Here is a 17,276-nt window from a genome sequence, read left to right on the forward strand (position 1 = left end):
TCACCCTGTCCCTCAGAAATGCCCCAATTCAGTTCAACACGTGCCCCCTGACCCCCGCATCATACAACTTCACAAGAAGCCCCTCCTTCCACAACATGTCATAGGCCCGCTCAATGTCCAGGAACATTGCCACCAGGCACTCCTTACACGCCATGGCCTTCCTGATATCTAGGTCAACCGTCTGCCGACGTTTATAACTGTATGCCGTCTAGAAATGACGTTTGGAGGTGATGGACAAACGTCGAATTCTGAAGTCTGCCAAGTGCGACCAGGCTGAACCAAACACACACACACACACACACGGCGAGTGGGTGGGGACTACAACTCAAGCAGCTATCATTAATAATAAATAGCCTAGTAAGCCAGTCTACGGCTAAACCACTCCTATGGAAAAGCCACAGTTAAATTAAGCAACTCGACAGACACCTTGTATCAGGAGCCTGCTGCTGCCCTGCTCTCTCAGAAACATCGCAATGCATTTATTTGTACTCTTCCTTGGGTGTGCTCTCTTCCCTACAGGTAAGATACATTTATACAATACAATGCAACTTTTGGAGGCTGTTGGTCTAAGACACCTATTTTGACTAGGCTAGACCTATAGACTGTATATCAGGCTAGTTGTGTAGTGTGTGACTAGCCTATTCCAAAAACAATAGGGGTGCTATCAGACTACAACCCTTTGTATCAATAGAAGAACCCTCTGAAAAAAGGTTCCATAGCCTAGCCTATAGAACGAGCTTCACATCTTTAAGGTTATCCCTTTTCAGGGTTCAATCTCACTGCAGAAATGTACGGTCCACAGCTGTGTTAAGTATAAGGCCTACTGTATAGTTTATGTAAGATTCAGTCCATTCTTCTTTAAAATAGTTCTATCTGCATTCGTGTTAGCTTTTTCTCTTTCTTGTGGCCATTTTATACCCCAATCATAGGCCTACAACTTTATTTTTCTAACTTAAACACATTTTTATTTTTTGGCTGGACCTCGTCGTATAGAGAGAATCTCCACTGGAAGTGTCTGACAGGCTATAGAGCCGGCATAGGCCCATCATATTTTTGTTTTTTCACAAATGTAGGTCTAAGCATTTTATTTGAAAGTAAGCAATTCAATTAAAATATTAGTGATTCAACCTCAAGCGATTGTAACTTTATGTAGCCTAAGAAAAAAAAAGTGATGAAAATGCTTCTCCCCCCCCCAGCAGCACAACCCTCAGCTCTGAGATGAAGGGAGTCACCTGTCAGAAAGATAGAGAAATGTACATTCGGAGAGAATCAGACACAGACAAAGAGATTGAAAGAAAGAAAGAAAGAAAGGAATATGGCTATATTACAGTAGGACCGCACTTATCCGAACCCAACGGGACCGAAGATTGATTCATTATTACCATGGATCGGTATTGGGATTGATCAAGGGCGAGTGTGAAATAGCAGCCACAAACTCAGCGGGTTATCCGAGATGCGGTAGCAGCGGCCAAAGCTCCTGCTAGCGGGGAGTGAAGCTTTTCTGTCACTGGCTCCCTGGAGGAATTTAGCCTGGTTGCAATAACGTTATCGCGAACAGAATGAATACCATCTACTAGCAAACAAAACATGTTCAGCTATAATTAACCTGTTAAAACTAAGATTCCTGGATAAAAAAATAATGTCTCCAATGGATATATTTGACAAAAACAGGTTAATATGCAAGCCGGTTTTCATTGCTAAATCAAAGCGGGGTGAGCCGGGACCGTGCGTCTACATTTCGTGAACTTGTTCGTGGACGCGTGTAGGCCAGAAAAGCACAACTGCGCATGTACAAAAGTCACGGAAAGCCAGAAAAGCACAACTGCGCAAGTACAAAAGTCACCGGAAATAGTCAAATGACTACAAATTTGCCAAGATGGCGCGGTTCAATAGGGCTTCATTTGTGATAGCGGTCAGTGAATGGAGTGGCTGTATCCAGTTCTATTAATACTGTACATCCATGATCTTTTAGTGCAGTGTTTTTCAACCTTTTTTGAGCTACGGCACATTTTTTACATTAAAAAAATCCCACGGCACACCACCATCCCAAAACAAATAATTAACATGGAAAGAAGTAGCCTATATAACTGGTGCACACGGTCAAATTTAGGCACTTTTATTAAAGTTGCACTGAAACAGACGTTTGAGATCATCCAACTTCCGTAGTTTGACGTATTTCCGACGCAAACAAGCTATGAGGGTGGGACATATTTAGAGGAATTTCATTGGAACATTGACAAGTGGACGGGTTTTAAGAACTTTAGACAGATTCTATAGAAGGATAGCGTTGATTGACGGGTGGATGTCGTGAGATTATTGGCCTAAAATCTAAGGTACCTGTTGTCGTCATTGCACGTGACCTACCGTTTTCCAGGAAGTGAGAGATTATATACTTTGATATAAGATAACAACAAAAGTAGAATTTTTTATTTTTTTGGGCATACAGTACATCGTTGAATAGGTGAACACTATGACCAATTATGTGAACCAAAATGGGACAGAATGCTATTTTCATTTCAGTGCGACTTTAAATGGAGTGCATGCATATGAAACTTGTCACCATTTAGGCCTACACATAAACAAATAGCATTTAACATTTTTAATAAACATTTTTAATTTCCTTCATTTCATTACAATGGCTCTGAGTTAAATTCTCCCTATAATTATGAATAGCCTACTATTATTACAAAACCTGAGTTTGATCATTATTTAGTCTTAAGTCTCTGAATTCGATTCTACTACTTCTCTTACATAGGCTCTGAGCCTCGTTTCTGCTTAGGTCTACTCAAGTGAAATCTGAGTCTGTTTGTTCGAGCACAACTTTGATATCCTGTCAGGAATAGATGACAGGCACACGCACAGCTCTTGTTCAACAGCTCAGTCTCTCTCTGTTTTTTGTTTTAATTGCAGTTAGGCTTGAGAAGCTGAGCTCGCAAAGATATGTTGTGGAAAAAGGAGCACAGTTGAAATGGCTTTATTTGCCACGATAGGAAACTCCTTGGCAGCAGTAAGCCAAAAACTGTTTTAAAGTTAAATCCGCATAGCGCAGTTAAACCGCGGTCCTGTCTCAGTTCAATTAGTTCTTCTTGCTCCTGCAAAGTCATGTCCTTAACGAAAAGAATAGATGAGCTGTATGGGTTCCTCACCCAGTCCAATGAGTCAGTGGAGGCTAAGGGGAAATAAAAGGACATCTTCTCCTCGAGGCTTTCCAAATGTTCCCCTATTATCTCGTACAACGCTGCATGTCCTTGACATTCTTGAGTGAGAGGGAACATATCAAGCGAGTTTCTCTCGCAGATCAGTCTGGATACTCTCCATAGAGATCTGTTTGTGCCAGATCAGTCTACTTTTTTATTTTCAATACTCTATCTTCTAATCTCTGCCTAGTTTGCTGTTTGGTGCTGGAGAGAGCACACCTGGTTGTTGACAATAGTGTTCACGTCACATTTACATGAGGCATAGCCATTAGGCTGTTGATTGATTGAGATGATTTTCAGCTGCTTCCATGCTGCCCCTTGTTTGGGCATTCATGTCATGCTAATGCTAGCGTAATGCAATGGTACAGGCTAGCATCCACTACCAAACTCACTTAAACACTCCACAGGGCACCCAAAGCAAATAAAATATGAAGACAGTCTGTTGGGGGTTAATTTGAGTGTTTATATCTTTTTTAAAGTCAAATTGTCATTGAATCCTTAAGGTATTAATTAATTCTGTCTTGTCAGGGGCTCTTTAGTGCCATGGGCTGTCTCTGTGACTTCAGCTGGACTCTACTCCATAATCAGTGTAGCTCAGGAGCTAGGCTCTACAGGCTCCCAACTGCTGATGTTGCTGGCTAGTCAATTTCCACCCATTTGATTCATAATTGCAAGTCAATTAGGTCTTATTGTACTAACTTTATCGTCCACAGAAACTAGGCTAGACTCTGAAGAAAAGAAACAAAAGAAAGGTGGTGCTATTAGAACAATTTTTAACCACTTTCAGTTCCAGTGATGTTTGGGACCCTACATGAGTCTTTCTGACCTGGAAAAATTTTGCATTCTTGAGGCTATACTGGCTGGCTGGCTGACCCAATTGTTCATCGACTGTGCTTGTGAAATCAAATTGAATAAAGTAAATAATGATGTCTTATAGTCTGAATGTACAGTAGGCCTATTTGCATGTGTGACACTGAAATGTGTCCAGTAATTTATCATCAAAAAGCAGTCTAGTTTCTCTTCACCAGATTCTCTTCTGATCCCTCCCTTCCAAGCATCCACTCTTAGGTGTTATGAGTGCACAGACATATCGGGATCTTGCACGGACACGGCAGACTGTCCAAGCGTTATGAGCCAATGTGGAGTAATGGAGATCACATCTTACACAGGTACAATTTTGGGGGGGGTGAAAGAATTTTATTCAGATGTGTTATGTTTGGCTTGGATTTTGGATTGTTGTGCCAGCCTTTGACTGGTCAGTTGTGAATTACTAAAATGATTTCCCTTATCTGCTGTAGGTGATGTAAAAATCTTAGAACTGACCACAAGGTCTTGTGCAGTGCCAGCACAGTGCATGAATGGATCACTTAATTTGGGAATCTCACGAACTATAATCAATAGCAAGTGCTGCGCCACAGACCTCTGCAACATGGATACTCCAGGTAAGTATATGCCTAGCAGCAGACAATCTTGTAGACTATTGAATGCAAATTTTGACATTGTCTTTCACCCCTTACATTATAGCCTGATATGAGCTACTGTAGTAGTAGGTAGTAGGACTTTATTGATTCAAATCAGTTGGAGAATTAAATTGGATAAGCAGAAATCTTGGATAAATGAAATCTGATGAGCAGAGGAATATTCAACTGGTCAGAATGTATTAAAACAAGCCTTTGATTTCTAATTTCAAGAACCCGGCAGTCATTCCCGAAATGGGAAAAAATGCAAGACATGCACCATCCTGAACTGCGACAGCACTCTCAACTGTGTGGGGGATGAGGACTACTGTGTCTCCACTACAAGTACTGTTTCAGATGACCGACACTCAATTATTCACACAAATATCTTGCATTTCTGAGGCAGACTCGAGGCCCATTTTGGAAATACTCAGAGGAATGCATGGTTGCTGTTATAGAATTTCTCGTACAATATTGGGTCAAGAAGCCAGAACCATTCAACGGAGTTAGAATAATTTATTTCGTCCAAGGATAGTTACAACACTTAACCTTTACATTGCACAGGTAAATCGTTGAGCCATGAGATTAACAGTACCTTTTGTGTGTTTGCAGTGGACATGGAGGCCCTGAACATGACCATGAAGGGCTGTGCCTCCAAGATATTATGTTCAGGAACGCTGACTGGAATGATACCAGGCATGAACCTTAAATGTTGCCAAGGCAACTTGTGCAACAACGCCCAGAGCTTCGGCTCCAGCTTCCTCCTGCTCCCGGTGGCGTCCGTGCTCTCTGTCACTCTCTTCAACTGAGAGGCACAATTAAATGATTCCTCTCATCAAATTATACAGTATACTTCCTTCTGCTTTTCCTCTTTGCGCTTCCATTCAGCTCACTGTCTCCTCGTAACACAACCCCCCCATCATTATCCACATATCCACCCTTCCCTTTTTGCGCCTGCTTCGTCACATTTTAATAATAGATTTTTCTAAAGTCCTTTTCACCTGATAGTGCCTACAGGGCCATTCTTCCCACAGACCATCCTTCCACCAAAACAACCCTCCTCTAAAGTGCAGGCCCCAAGATACTCTGCCCCCATCCCAGAATAAAAATGACCTTTTACTATTGTTGTACAGTATTTGTTTTGTACATGTTCTTAAAGCAACAATACGTAACTTCACATGATACACTGTATCTTGAACCATGTCCAGTTTGAGTAATGTAATGATGACAATGTTTTGTTTGATGAGATGTTTGTATGATTGAGCATACAGCAGCGTTCTGACCCCAGGCCCTATTGCTCCCAACACCAACACCACCAGTACTTTAAGTGAAATGCTTATGAAACTGTGAAGTGGTATTATATTTGACATAGATTTAAAAATATATATTGTGTTATACATGAATGGAATTAAATTGCAGTTTAAATACTAAACATATATTGCAATTTTCTTTTATTATTTTTTTACTTTTACATGTTTTCGAACACTATTGCAAAATGCAAAAGAGGAAGATTCCACATAAAGTATTTCTAGTAACTTAATAACCCTTTAATTTGAGTCCATCCATGCTTCGCCAAATGGAAAAAAAATGTTTCACTTGCAAAGCAGGACTGTGCCAGCAATCTCCTCTGTTGGGCGGTCGAAGGTTCGAACCCTAACCCTGTATGTGTGGGGGCCCTGCAGCACGTCTGTGCCAGCAAGTACTGAATCAGATAAGTCACACTTCAGGGCTGCGTTCTGAATCGCGTACTTCTACTTTTTACTACAGTACGTACTACAGCTGCCCCTAGAAAGTACATACTTTGCATGCAGTATGCATCCAATTGGGATATACCTTGTCATAACATTGCGTCTTCAAATTTGACCTCATCCATCGCTGTCCATGAAGCAAAAGTCATCCACAGCTGGGATTCATCAAAACGACTCTGTCGCGACATACATCATTTTTTGTGACATAATTTCCGTTGAGCACAGGATTGTGGGTCAGAATACCCAGAAAAGTGTGCTGGCTTGCATACTGCAAAATACGTCCTGGTATTTTTGCCATACTGCATGTGGCATACTATGTATTGGGACATACTACATCAATTTCTGGCATACTACTGTATATAGAATGGAAGCACACGATTCAGAACGCAGCCCAGTATTACGTCTGCCCCAGCGGCAGCAATGCAGGGCAGGAGGATATGTTTTGGGTCACGTGTGTTGGGTGGTTGGGTGGCTGGTTGGTTGGTGTGCTGGTTGGTTGGTTGGTTGGGAGTGGTTGGTTGGGTGGTTGGTTGGTTCGGTGTGGTTGGTTAGTTGGATGGGTGGGTGGTTGGTTGGTTGGTTGGTTGGTTGGTTGGGAGGTTGGTTGGTTGGTTGGTTGGTTGGTTGGTTGGTTGGTTGGTTGGGAGGTTGGTTGGTTGGTTGGTTGGTTGGTTGGTTGGTTGGTTGGTTGGGTTGGTTGGTTGGTTGGGTGGGTGGGTGGGTGGTTGGATGGTTGGTTGGGAGGTTGGATGGTTGGTTAGTTCATTCTTTAGCAGGACTATGCAAAAAAAAAATTGAAGCAGATCCGAATCAATCTTTGTCAATGACGCTTCAGTAGTGCAATCCCAGTAAGAAAGAAAGAGAGGACATGCACCCCAAGCAGAAGCACACCAGACTGCAAAGAACACTGAGGCCCAAGCAGAATGACTTGTTTATACTGTAGTAATGTATGTTGTGAGTGTAGTGTAGTTTTGATGCAGAGGAAATAGTGACTGTGTAGACTAGATGTTCAATATTATTCCATTTTGTATTTAATCATGTTTCATGTTCTTTCAATCACGTTCTTGCAATGCAGGGCAGGAGGATATGTTTTGGGTCACGTGTGTTGGGTGGTTGGGTGGCTGGTTGGTTGGTTGGCTGGTTGGTTGGTTGGTTGGTTGGGAGTGGTTGGTTGGGTGGTTGGTTGGTTGGTTGGTTGGTTCGGGGTGGTTGGTTAGTTGGATGGGTGGGTGGGTGGTTGGTTGGGTGGGTGGGTGGGTGGTTGGTTGGTTGGGAGGTTGGTTGGTTGGTTGGTTGGTTGGTTGGTTGGGAGGTTGGTTGGTTGGTTGGTTGGGTGGTTGGGTGGGTGGTTGGATGGTTGGTTGGGAGGTTGGATGGTTGGTTAGTTCATTCTTTAGCAGGACTATGCAAAAAAAAAATTGGAGCAGATCCGAATCAATCTTTGTCAATGGCGCTTCAGTAGTGCAATCCCAGTAAGAAAGAAAGAGAGGAGATGCACCCCAAGCAGAAGCACACCAGACTGCAAAGAACACTGAGGCCCAAGCAGAATGACTCGTTTATACTGTAGTAATGTATGTTGTGAGTGTAGTGTAGTGTTGATGCAGAGGAAATAGTGATTGTGTAGACTAGATGTTCAATATTATTCCATTTTGTATTTAATCATGTTTCATGTTCTTTCTTAGACAGATAGGTAGGTAGGCAGGCAGGCAGGCAGGCAGGCAGGCAGATAGATAGATAGATAGATAGATAGATAGATAGATAGATAGATAGATAGATAGATAGATAGATAGATAGATAGATAGATAGATAGATAATTCAATGACGAAATTTGATGTCCCAGTAGTGGGAAAAAAATACAGCAAGGCTGGAAATGCAGATACAGAATATGCATATTAACATTAAGCATAAAAAGAGGAAGCACAGGGACTATATACATCCACATGTACAGCATGTGTAAAGTATATAGAATATAATAAAAAATATGTACATACATCCAGTCTGTATAAATAGATAGGAGTACACATACATGTATACACATATATACATACACACATGCACACTTCCACAACACTCGGAACGCTCAGGCACTGTTTTTCTGATCAATTTGTTTTTATTAAACAAATGGTAAAATCAATAACAAAGCATGTATTACAGTACAAAAACAACACAAGAGTGAACTTCCTGGCCCCTCCTGGTGTGAGTAGGCTCTGTGGAGTACGTAGATGATGGCATCGTCCACGCTGATTCGGGCCTGGTTAGCAAACTGCAGGGGGTCCAGGAAGTCACTCACCGTGGGCCTCAGGCACTGCAGAACCAGTCTCTCGAAGACCTTCATGACATGAGACGTTAGTGCCACTGGCCTGTAGTCGTTGAGGACGCTGGGATGAGCTTTTTTGGGCATCAGAATGATGCAGGAGGTCTTCCACAGCTGTGGCACCTTCTTCAGCCTCAGGGAGAGGTTGAATAGGTGTTGGAACACGCCAGCCAGCTGTCCCGCACACTCCTTAAGCACCCTGGGGCTAATTTCGTCAGAATGGTAGTCCTGGATTGGATTTCACCCCTTACCTGACTCTCTGAGATGAATGGTCTGGTGGGGGTAGAGGGGGGCAGGGGGGGGGGTTGTTGGGCTTATGTACTCTATCTCCTATCTATTTCTTTTATTTAAAAAACAAACAAACAAACATGTATTTGACCAACAAAACACAGTTTGGGCTTGGAATCTTGCAATGCCGGGCCTGGTAGCATGAGCAGATCTGTGATTGTTATGTTACACACAGGATAAATAACTAAAAAATATTAGATCTGTGAATTAACTCATGAAAATATGGAAAATGTGATAGAGATGAGCCTACATTTTGTAATAGATAAAGAGATGGTGACTTCTGCCTTCAGTTTTTGGTCTGTATTTACATTAATTCCCTGCAAACCTGTTCACTAGTAATATGAGCCACAATGCAGTTTCTGATATATATAATGTATATGATGGATAATGTTACAGGCCAACAGGTGGCCATGACTCACATTTTCGCAGATGGAATGGGGGGGTTCAAGACCTTTTGTTGTTGGTCCTGTGTAGAGAAAACTATGGTCTGCACACGACCACTATGGCCCTGATATGACGAGGTACAGTATATATTCACTGATGATGAGAGACGTACAATAATACAGGCTCGCCACGCTTCAGCTGTAGCAGGACATCAGTGGTAACAATTCGGGAGAGGAGTCACTGGAGCACTCGGCTATTAGAGCCTTTTATTAAGGTGCAGTATGTTTCGATGTCAGTACATCTTCATCAGGTCATGTCAGGTGACCTGATGAAGATGTACTTGTCACAGGTGGCTCCTGTTGCCCTACTGCTCATCTTGTTAGCAAAAATAATGGTGTCTAGCACTCTCCAGTATTATGTTCTGTAAGCATACTTTAAAAACTTTCTGGACCTCGAGGGTCTTTATTGGCCACACAGTGAGACACACAACACACGTGAGTGAGGGGTGACACAGCTCACACTACACAACAGCTCACACTACACACACACACACACGTCTTCAGTGGTGGCCGGTGGAAATTGTTCCCTGCATATTTCCCATCCAAGCCGTCCTCCAGGGGCAGCCAGGAGCAGTGGGCAGTCATCATTCATGGTGCCCGAGGACCAGGTCCAAGTGCTCAGTCCAGATCCTGGTCAGGACTGAAGAGCATCTGTTCTCCTGAATGTTTTTCTTATTGGGTTCCTGACACCTGACACTCACTCACTCTAATTAGTTTGGTTTACTTTGCACATTAACTAATTTCCTTTACATGATCTATCCCGGCTGTTCGTGATTGTCAATTCCAACATGTATTATATATTATCTCTAGGGTGACTTAATTTGTGTTCTCTGTTAATTAAAACGTAGCTCCATTTTCTGTCTCTAGGCAGGATCTCATTCTCATCACCTCTTTCCTTGGTGATTAGATCAGGTCTGTGGGTCCCTTGTCAGCTTCTAATTTATATGCCTGTTGACTCCTACATATCATCAGGGAAACATTTTTACAGCTCACTTTTCTGGCCCCCGGGTGAAACTTTTTTTGCTTCCCTCTGGAATATGTAGGGGTGGGACCTATGCCCACCCTCCCATTGCTCTCTGTAAAGCGCATTGTGTTACCTCTGTGTATGAAATGCGCTATAAATAAAGTTTGATTTGATTTGATATCTATTTCTGTCTTTTATTTGACCCTGTGCTCACAGTGCCTAGCACACTCAGGCACACGGGCCTCTCAAGTTCATATAGAGACAATAGTTAGATACAAAGTGTTGGTCACAGTTTACCATAAAATACATGTTTTTTTGGTTAATTGTATTTATTTTCTATTTTTACCTCTTTATATTGCTTAGTGTGCGCGCACTATAGGAGATATTACGGGAAAACATTTCACTACTCGTATGTATGTGACAAATAAACAGGGAGGCTGCCAAATCACTCCAATCCATATGGTGGCGGTAATGCTCATTTTATGTTGACGAACTAGCACTACTTTCCTACGAAGAAAATACTGTGTTCACGATTCATCATCTGGCTATAGCTATATTAAGTTAAAAACGTTTTGTTCTTTTTTAGCTATAATATTTCTGAGCTAACTGGCTCTACTGTAGCCCTGTGTGGACAGCGTAACCTAACTCACTAGTTTGCTAAAAAGGAAACCGTCATCATCTCTGAAGATGTTTGCAGAGCTCAATAGTATTCTCAACACCAGTCCCGATGACTTCCAAGAGGTAGGCTAAGTTAAATAACTTGCTAGCTAACGTTAGCTAACAACCTAACTAGCTAACTTTAGCTACCACAACTTATCTACGTAAGGGTACCCACCCTGTACTATAGTGCCAACGTAGATCTCCAAAGATATAAATGCTAGAGTGGCATAAGTTGTTCTAGGTGTGCTAACGGTTGCTAGAAGCTATGTCTAAATAACTCTGCTGTCTTCTGCTTCTGTGCAGGGAGAGTTTATCCTGGTCTCTGACAGAAAGACAGACGCCTCTTTTCTAATTCACCACTTCCTCTCCTTTTATCTACGGGGTAAGTGTGGGTGGATTTCAGAACTGTCTATTTTCCAATAACTGCATCGGAGATGGAGAATGATCGCGGTGTGGAAGCATATCTCCACTTTAAGAAAAGCCTCGGCACATATCTCCAATGTGCGTGACGGGAGGGGATGAATGAGATATTCAACCAGTGGGTTTGTTAGTGACATCCAACAGTACTGCTTTTCCTTTTGTTTCAAATGGGGACACAGAGTAAGGTAACCAAGGCATAATGATTTTTTGTCTGTGTTTCAGCGGGCTGCAAGGTGTGTTTTCTGGGCCTTGTGCAGTCCTTCAGTCACTACAGTGCAGTCAGTCAGAGAACTGTGAGTTTACTAGCTGTCTCCTGATGGATCATCATCAATCCAATAGATCCTGTTAGCGAGGTAACGTTATACAGTACGAGTCTAATTGTGTGTGTGTCGTCCTCCAGGGTGTGAATCTAGCTCAGGCCAGGGAGAAAGGACAGCTGATATTTCTGGAGGGTCTGAAGGAATCCCTCGGGGTTCTGCTTCATAAAGAGACAAACACGGGATCAACAGTATTAGATTTTCTACGGTAACTTTCCAATCACCGATGACACCTCCCTCTCATACACACACAAACACACACGCACACACAACAAATAAACCACCTTGCACGGCGCGCACACACACTCGCACAAACATTGCACAAAGGCTGAGAGATTCACTCGATGCCTTCACTCTCCGTGGCTCTCTCTTCCTCTCCTCTCAGCGTTCCCAGAGCCGGCCTGCGGGGGCTGTATGAGTTTGTGTGTGGCAGTGTGAGGGGTTCCAAGGCGGGGGGGGGGGAGTGGGGTCCCCCAGTCCTGCTGGTGGATGACCTCAGCGTTCTCCTGGGTCTGGGAGTCGGTGTTGACGCAGCGCTGGACTTCAGCCACTACTGCAGAGCCACCGTCTGCTCCGAGCTCAAGGTCAGAGGTGTGGAAACCCCAGTGTAATGTTGCATACTAATAGCATTGGTCATTTGCAAAGAGGAACTTCCAGGAGCTCACACACAAGACATATTTTGGGGTTATTTCCTTTGAATCGCTTTTATGTTGCTGTTTCCACACACATCTTGTATTTTATATATTATTTTTACATTTTGCTTAATATTGCTGCTACTTTTACTGCTGTACTTGTTTTAGCATTGCTTGTTTTTTATTAGACTATGTGAGGAGAATCATTTTATTGTGCATGATAAACATATCTACTGTCTGACAAATAAACCACATTGAAGCTTGTTTCACACCTGGATAAGCGTTTGTGGTTATTAATCAGCTTTTCTTTTCCTCTGGTCTGCAGGGTAGCGTGGTGATGTTGGTCCGGTGTGAGGGGGAGGAAGAGGAGGAGGACAGTGAGGAAGAAAGCTCAGAGAGGCTCCTGAGGGGCCTGACGCACCAGAGCAGTCTCACTCTCCAGGTGCAGGGCCTACCTACCGGCTACTGCAGGGACATCCACGGACAAGTGAGGCTTGTTTGGTTATTTGTTTTGAGTATTTGTGATAAAAACTAGTTAAGGGGTGGGTGAAGGAAAGGGAGATCCCAGTAAACTAAACATTTGTGTGGGTGTGTGTGTGTGTGTGTGTTTCTGTGCGCATACATGGATGTTTGTGTGTGTGTGTGTGTGTGCGCGCGCTGTGCATATAAATGGGTGTGTGTGTCTGTGTGTGTTTGTGCACATACATGGATGTGTGCATACATGGATGTGTTGTTTGCGCATACGTGTGTGTGTGTGTTTGTTTGTTTGTTTGTGGACATACATGGATGTGTGTGTTTGTTTGTTTGTTGCCCCTCCAGGTGGAAGTATGTTGGCGGGCACGAGGTCAGCAGAGCCAGAGGAAGCTCTTCCAGTACAAGGTCCATGATAAGGGAGCCTCCTTCTTTGCCCGTGGGATGTCTAGCGCTGTCCTCTGAGCCTTGACCCCTGACCCCTCCAATCAACCCCAACCATCCTCCTCATCCCATCTAACCCTTCTGCCTGGCACACTCATCTACATAAATCTAATTTGGTTGCCTTGCTCAAATTTCCCTAATGGGGGGCTTGAGTATTGACTACATAGAGTAAAACCAGGTGTGCCTTCTGGACTATTGGTGGTTGGTATTGGACTAAATATTGGATTCTATCATTCAGTAAACTTGGGCATGAATGGCAACTGACACCAGAGGATGCAAAAAATAAATATCAACTGAAACATGGAAAACGTAGTGGAAGGGGCTACGTTAACACCCACTCTGAGGCGACAACGTCATTAAAACTGTAAATGTATAAAACCAGATTGGTGATAACAATTTTGCTTACTTTGTAGCTCAAAGTGCCCTCTAAACAATTCCGGTTTTCAAATCTAACGGCGTTGTGTCGGTTTTAAACTGGGTTGCTAATTTTGATGATAGCGCTGCGATTTGGAGTCCTGGAGGGGGGCTGCGTTAACTCCCATTCCACCAACTCCTATGTACAGTAACGTTGGTACAGTAATATGGAATTCTCATACAATGACGAGGCATCGCCAAGCAATATTTTCAGGGCGACACTTCACAGAATTCATAGTGATGATTTGAGGTCGTTTTTATATAACTAAATATGCACATAAGTTGAAAATATGAAGGTAGACTCTCTATGATATGTAATTGTAGGAGAGTGTGACTTTTCCGTTGCAGTTTAAAATCTAGCTAGCTTTAAAATGTAGCAAGATTTTGATGAAGAAAATATATAGAAAATGTGCATGTGCAAAGTGTGTCTTAATTCAATTGTCCACCAGATGCCGCTATATGACCACAGTATTCCCCGGAGGGTGAAGGGTCGAAGTTGAAGGGTCTTCCTTTGACAGGCTGCTGAGAGCTAGCTGGGTTAGCTGCTTATTTGTAGCTAGAGCAGAGCAGATTCATGCCTCGTCGTGTCTACCCGACGCCTTAGCTATCTTGCAAGGTAGGCTAACTATTTTCAGAGCAGCGGTGGTGATCAAGCTATTTAAAGAATAAACTATTTATAAAATATAGCACTAGCAAACCACGACTGGGTCTGGGGGATCAGCACTTAAGCGAAGAGATCCAAGAAGAGAAAGTTATCCAGGCAAGTACTGATAGCTCTAACCTAGCCACTTCTAAGCGAGCTTGCTAACACTAAACAGCTATGCTAGTTAGCTAGTCAGCTTAGCTACACATTGTTGACATTAGCTACCGAACCTCGTTAAGTGTAAATGTATCCGAGCAACGCTACATGGCCGTAGCTACTCGCTAAATGGATGTTGGATGGATATAGCTCTATTAGAAGGATGGGTAGCTATCATCCTTATTTAGCCCCGAAGGGAAATTACTTTGTTGCAGCAAAGCAAACAAAACAAGAAATACACACAGCAAACATAACAAAAGGCACGGAAGTATACAAAACAGGCAGTAGCTGACATGTCCTGTTGCCGGGGTACTCACGAGGTAATTGTCCTCGTTAATGAACTGTGTTTCGTTAATTTAGCTGGATTAAAGTACTACTGTACCAGCCATGGTGGGTTTGGAATTAGCTAGCCTAAGCTTCCTTTTGGGCTGAGATAATTGCCACTTACACCGGTAGGTTTGACTATACGTCAGTCATACAGTGACAGCTAGTAGCTAACAATGCTTGCAAGCTACTTTACCCGTGCTAAGAGGCATGTGCTAAAAACCCATGCTAATACGCCTGACAGTCTTGACAGGTCGTCCGGATCCAGTACTGTAGGCAGGGGGCCTGTATTCGTCCTACTCTGCTAGCTAAGCTTGCACACTGCGAGTTTGCTCGCTGCTTAAACAAACACTGTTCACTGAATACTTCTGTGATTAGATCACTTGTTTGGAAATATCCGGCTACTGGGGATCATCACGTTTTAAAATCTTAAAGTTTCTGTTCTAGCCGAGAAATTGCAAGGTGATGTTGCGACAGTGTTGCATCACCAGAGGCAAACCGATTCCCTAGTGTGACGGACGAAGGCTGAATATTATCTCGGATGCGCTCTGGCAAATATAACCCCCAGGTTTGATTTAAGTAATACTTCTGCGTTCAACAGAACAGAAGAAATATATTTTTTATATAAGCTATAGCTATAGACACACGAGCTACAGACATCCGTCTTCTCGTCTAGTTTCTCCTGAACAGATCTTAACTGTACTCACTACACAGCATCCAACCTACCACATATGAACTTGTTCAAAATAGGCAACATTGTTGCTCAAGCATTGATGGTAGGAATGCGCTATGCGATGGGCCTAGCCAGAGATGTAGTGATGACAGTGGGTAGGCTAAACTTAAGCAGAAATGTTAGTTTTACATTAATGGTGTAAAAAAAAAAAAAAACTGGATATATTGTGAGTCCACGGATAAAGAAGTGGGTCTACTGTGAGTCCACGGATAAAGAAGTGGGTCTACTGTGGGTCCATGGATAAAGAAGTGGGTCTACTGTGGGTCCATGGATAAAGAAGTGGGTCTACTGTGGGTCCATGGATAAAGAAGTGTACTCCGTATACCCCTGTATACCCTCCACACAACTGGGCTGAACAATTAACAAAATTATTGGGGTACATGGCATTTAGTCAGCCATGTTTGTTATACATAATTAGTTATCTTTTTTTTCTAAAGCTGTCAATTTGCTGCCTACACATGTCCTCTGCAATGTGGAGGTGATAATAATCACAGATGCAGATCATCTTACTTATGGGTCCGTGAACTGGACTTGAAATTGAGCTCAGGTGCCGGTTTTGGAGAGGAGCTTGGTCTTCAGGTTCATAGTGGTTACTGATTGACTGGCCATTCAGGTTCTTGTGTGTTCAAGTAAGGTTGTAAACGCGTTGTGTTGCAACAATGCACAGAACCATATGTCCATGCAGAGGTACAGTAACTAGACATTGTGTCAGCCAGTTTTACAGGAGCAAGCTGTCCACAGCGGGTGAAGCGAATTGTGTTCTGGATGTTGTCATCTTCCTGCCTATCGGTGTAGCTAGAATCCCTGGACTCAAGGTGTCAGCCTAAGTTGAGCAATTTGTACTTTTGTAGATTCAGACTTGCGAGTCTGAATATTAAGCTTAATGCTGTATGCCAGAGGGAATGGATTAGGCCTGCAGTGTGACTCTGTGGGCTCCAGAGATGCCTTTGAGTTGGGGATTTTAGGAGGCATCGTGAAGAGGTAAGACACGTCGTCTACTGCCTCACGCTTAAGAAATGTAAAGCATGCCAGTTCAGAATCAGTTTTATTGCCAGGTAGTTTTTACACATACTAGGAATTTGTTCTGCCGCCTGTTGGTGTATAAGACAACATTAGCCAGTACTGGCCCGGATGGCTTATTGAAACTGTGTGGTTGGACATGTGACTGGTGAGAAGTGTGCCCCACAGTCAACTTATTGTTTTCTCCTGTGGACAATTAGCAAATCTTTGAGATCAGTTACTCAGTTTTCCCCCACAATGCTTAGGAGTGAATGTCTGACTTTTGGGGCGGATTTAACGGATATCAGAAGCTGCATTGTTGTCTGGTTGAAGTGAGTGTAAGAAGGTTCCGTATTAAAAGTGTCCACATCCCTGGCTAAGCTGTAGGACTATGCATGCATGCACGCGGGTCTTGGCCAGCAGAACAGGCCCCCGGGCCGCAACTCATGGCCCCAACAAAGACCCTGGTCATTCGTTCATTGATCTCAATGCCGCTCTCAACCCCTGGCCCAGTCCGCAGGTGGACGGGGCTGTGCGTTAACTGTCCTGTCATGTGCAGAGGCTGCCTCCTGTGTGCGTCCTGCAGGTACAGGGTGTTCCCTGCTAGTAAGCCTGATGCAGGTAGCTGAGCAGGAGAGAGGGCAGGGGAGCG

General features: G+C 43.3%; 2 protein-coding genes across 2 annotated transcripts in view; both read left to right on the forward strand.

Moving 5' to 3' along the window:
- The first annotated feature begins 10,932 nt into the window (after positions 1 to 10,932).
- On the forward strand, positions 10,933 to 13,726 carry elp6 (elongator acetyltransferase complex subunit 6). The gene is made up of 7 exons (XM_084442418.1): positions 10,933 to 11,152; positions 11,375 to 11,453; positions 11,714 to 11,784; positions 11,892 to 12,016; positions 12,194 to 12,392; positions 12,766 to 12,927; positions 13,260 to 13,726. Exons 1-7 carry the CDS (start codon positions 11,099 to 11,101, stop codon positions 13,374 to 13,376), a joined length of 807 nt encoding a protein of 268 aa, XP_084298544.1. The 5' UTR covers positions 10,933 to 11,098; the 3' UTR covers positions 13,377 to 13,726.
- Positions 13,727 to 14,389: 663 nt separating this feature from the next.
- Positions 14,390 to 17,276, forward strand: part of scap (SREBF chaperone) — a 39,621-nt gene continuing 36,734 nt past the window's right edge. Inside the window, 1 exon segment of the mRNA XM_084442330.1 lies at positions 14,390 to 14,529. The gene's annotated coding sequence lies outside the window, so the exon portion shown is untranslated.

The sequence above is a fragment of the Borostomias antarcticus genome, assembly GCF_949987555.1.
Source record: "Borostomias antarcticus genome assembly, chromosome: 8".
Classification (NCBI taxonomy): domain Eukaryota; kingdom Metazoa; phylum Chordata; class Actinopteri; order Stomiiformes; family Stomiidae; genus Borostomias; species Borostomias antarcticus.

Bases quoted from the DNA above. Each gene is read 5' to 3' on its own strand.
- elp6 (XM_084442418.1), top strand. From the start codon at position 11,099: ATGTTTGCAGAGCTCAATAGTATTCTCAACACCAGTCCCGATGACTTC. The intron at 11,785-11,891 runs GTGAGTTTACTA...GTCGTCCTCCAG, and splicing joins GTGCAGTCAGTCAGAGAACT to GGTGTGAATCTAGCTCAGGC. The intron at 12,017-12,193 runs GTAACTTTCCAA...CTCTCCTCTCAG, and splicing joins ACAGTATTAGATTTTCTACG to CGTTCCCAGAGCCGGCCTGC.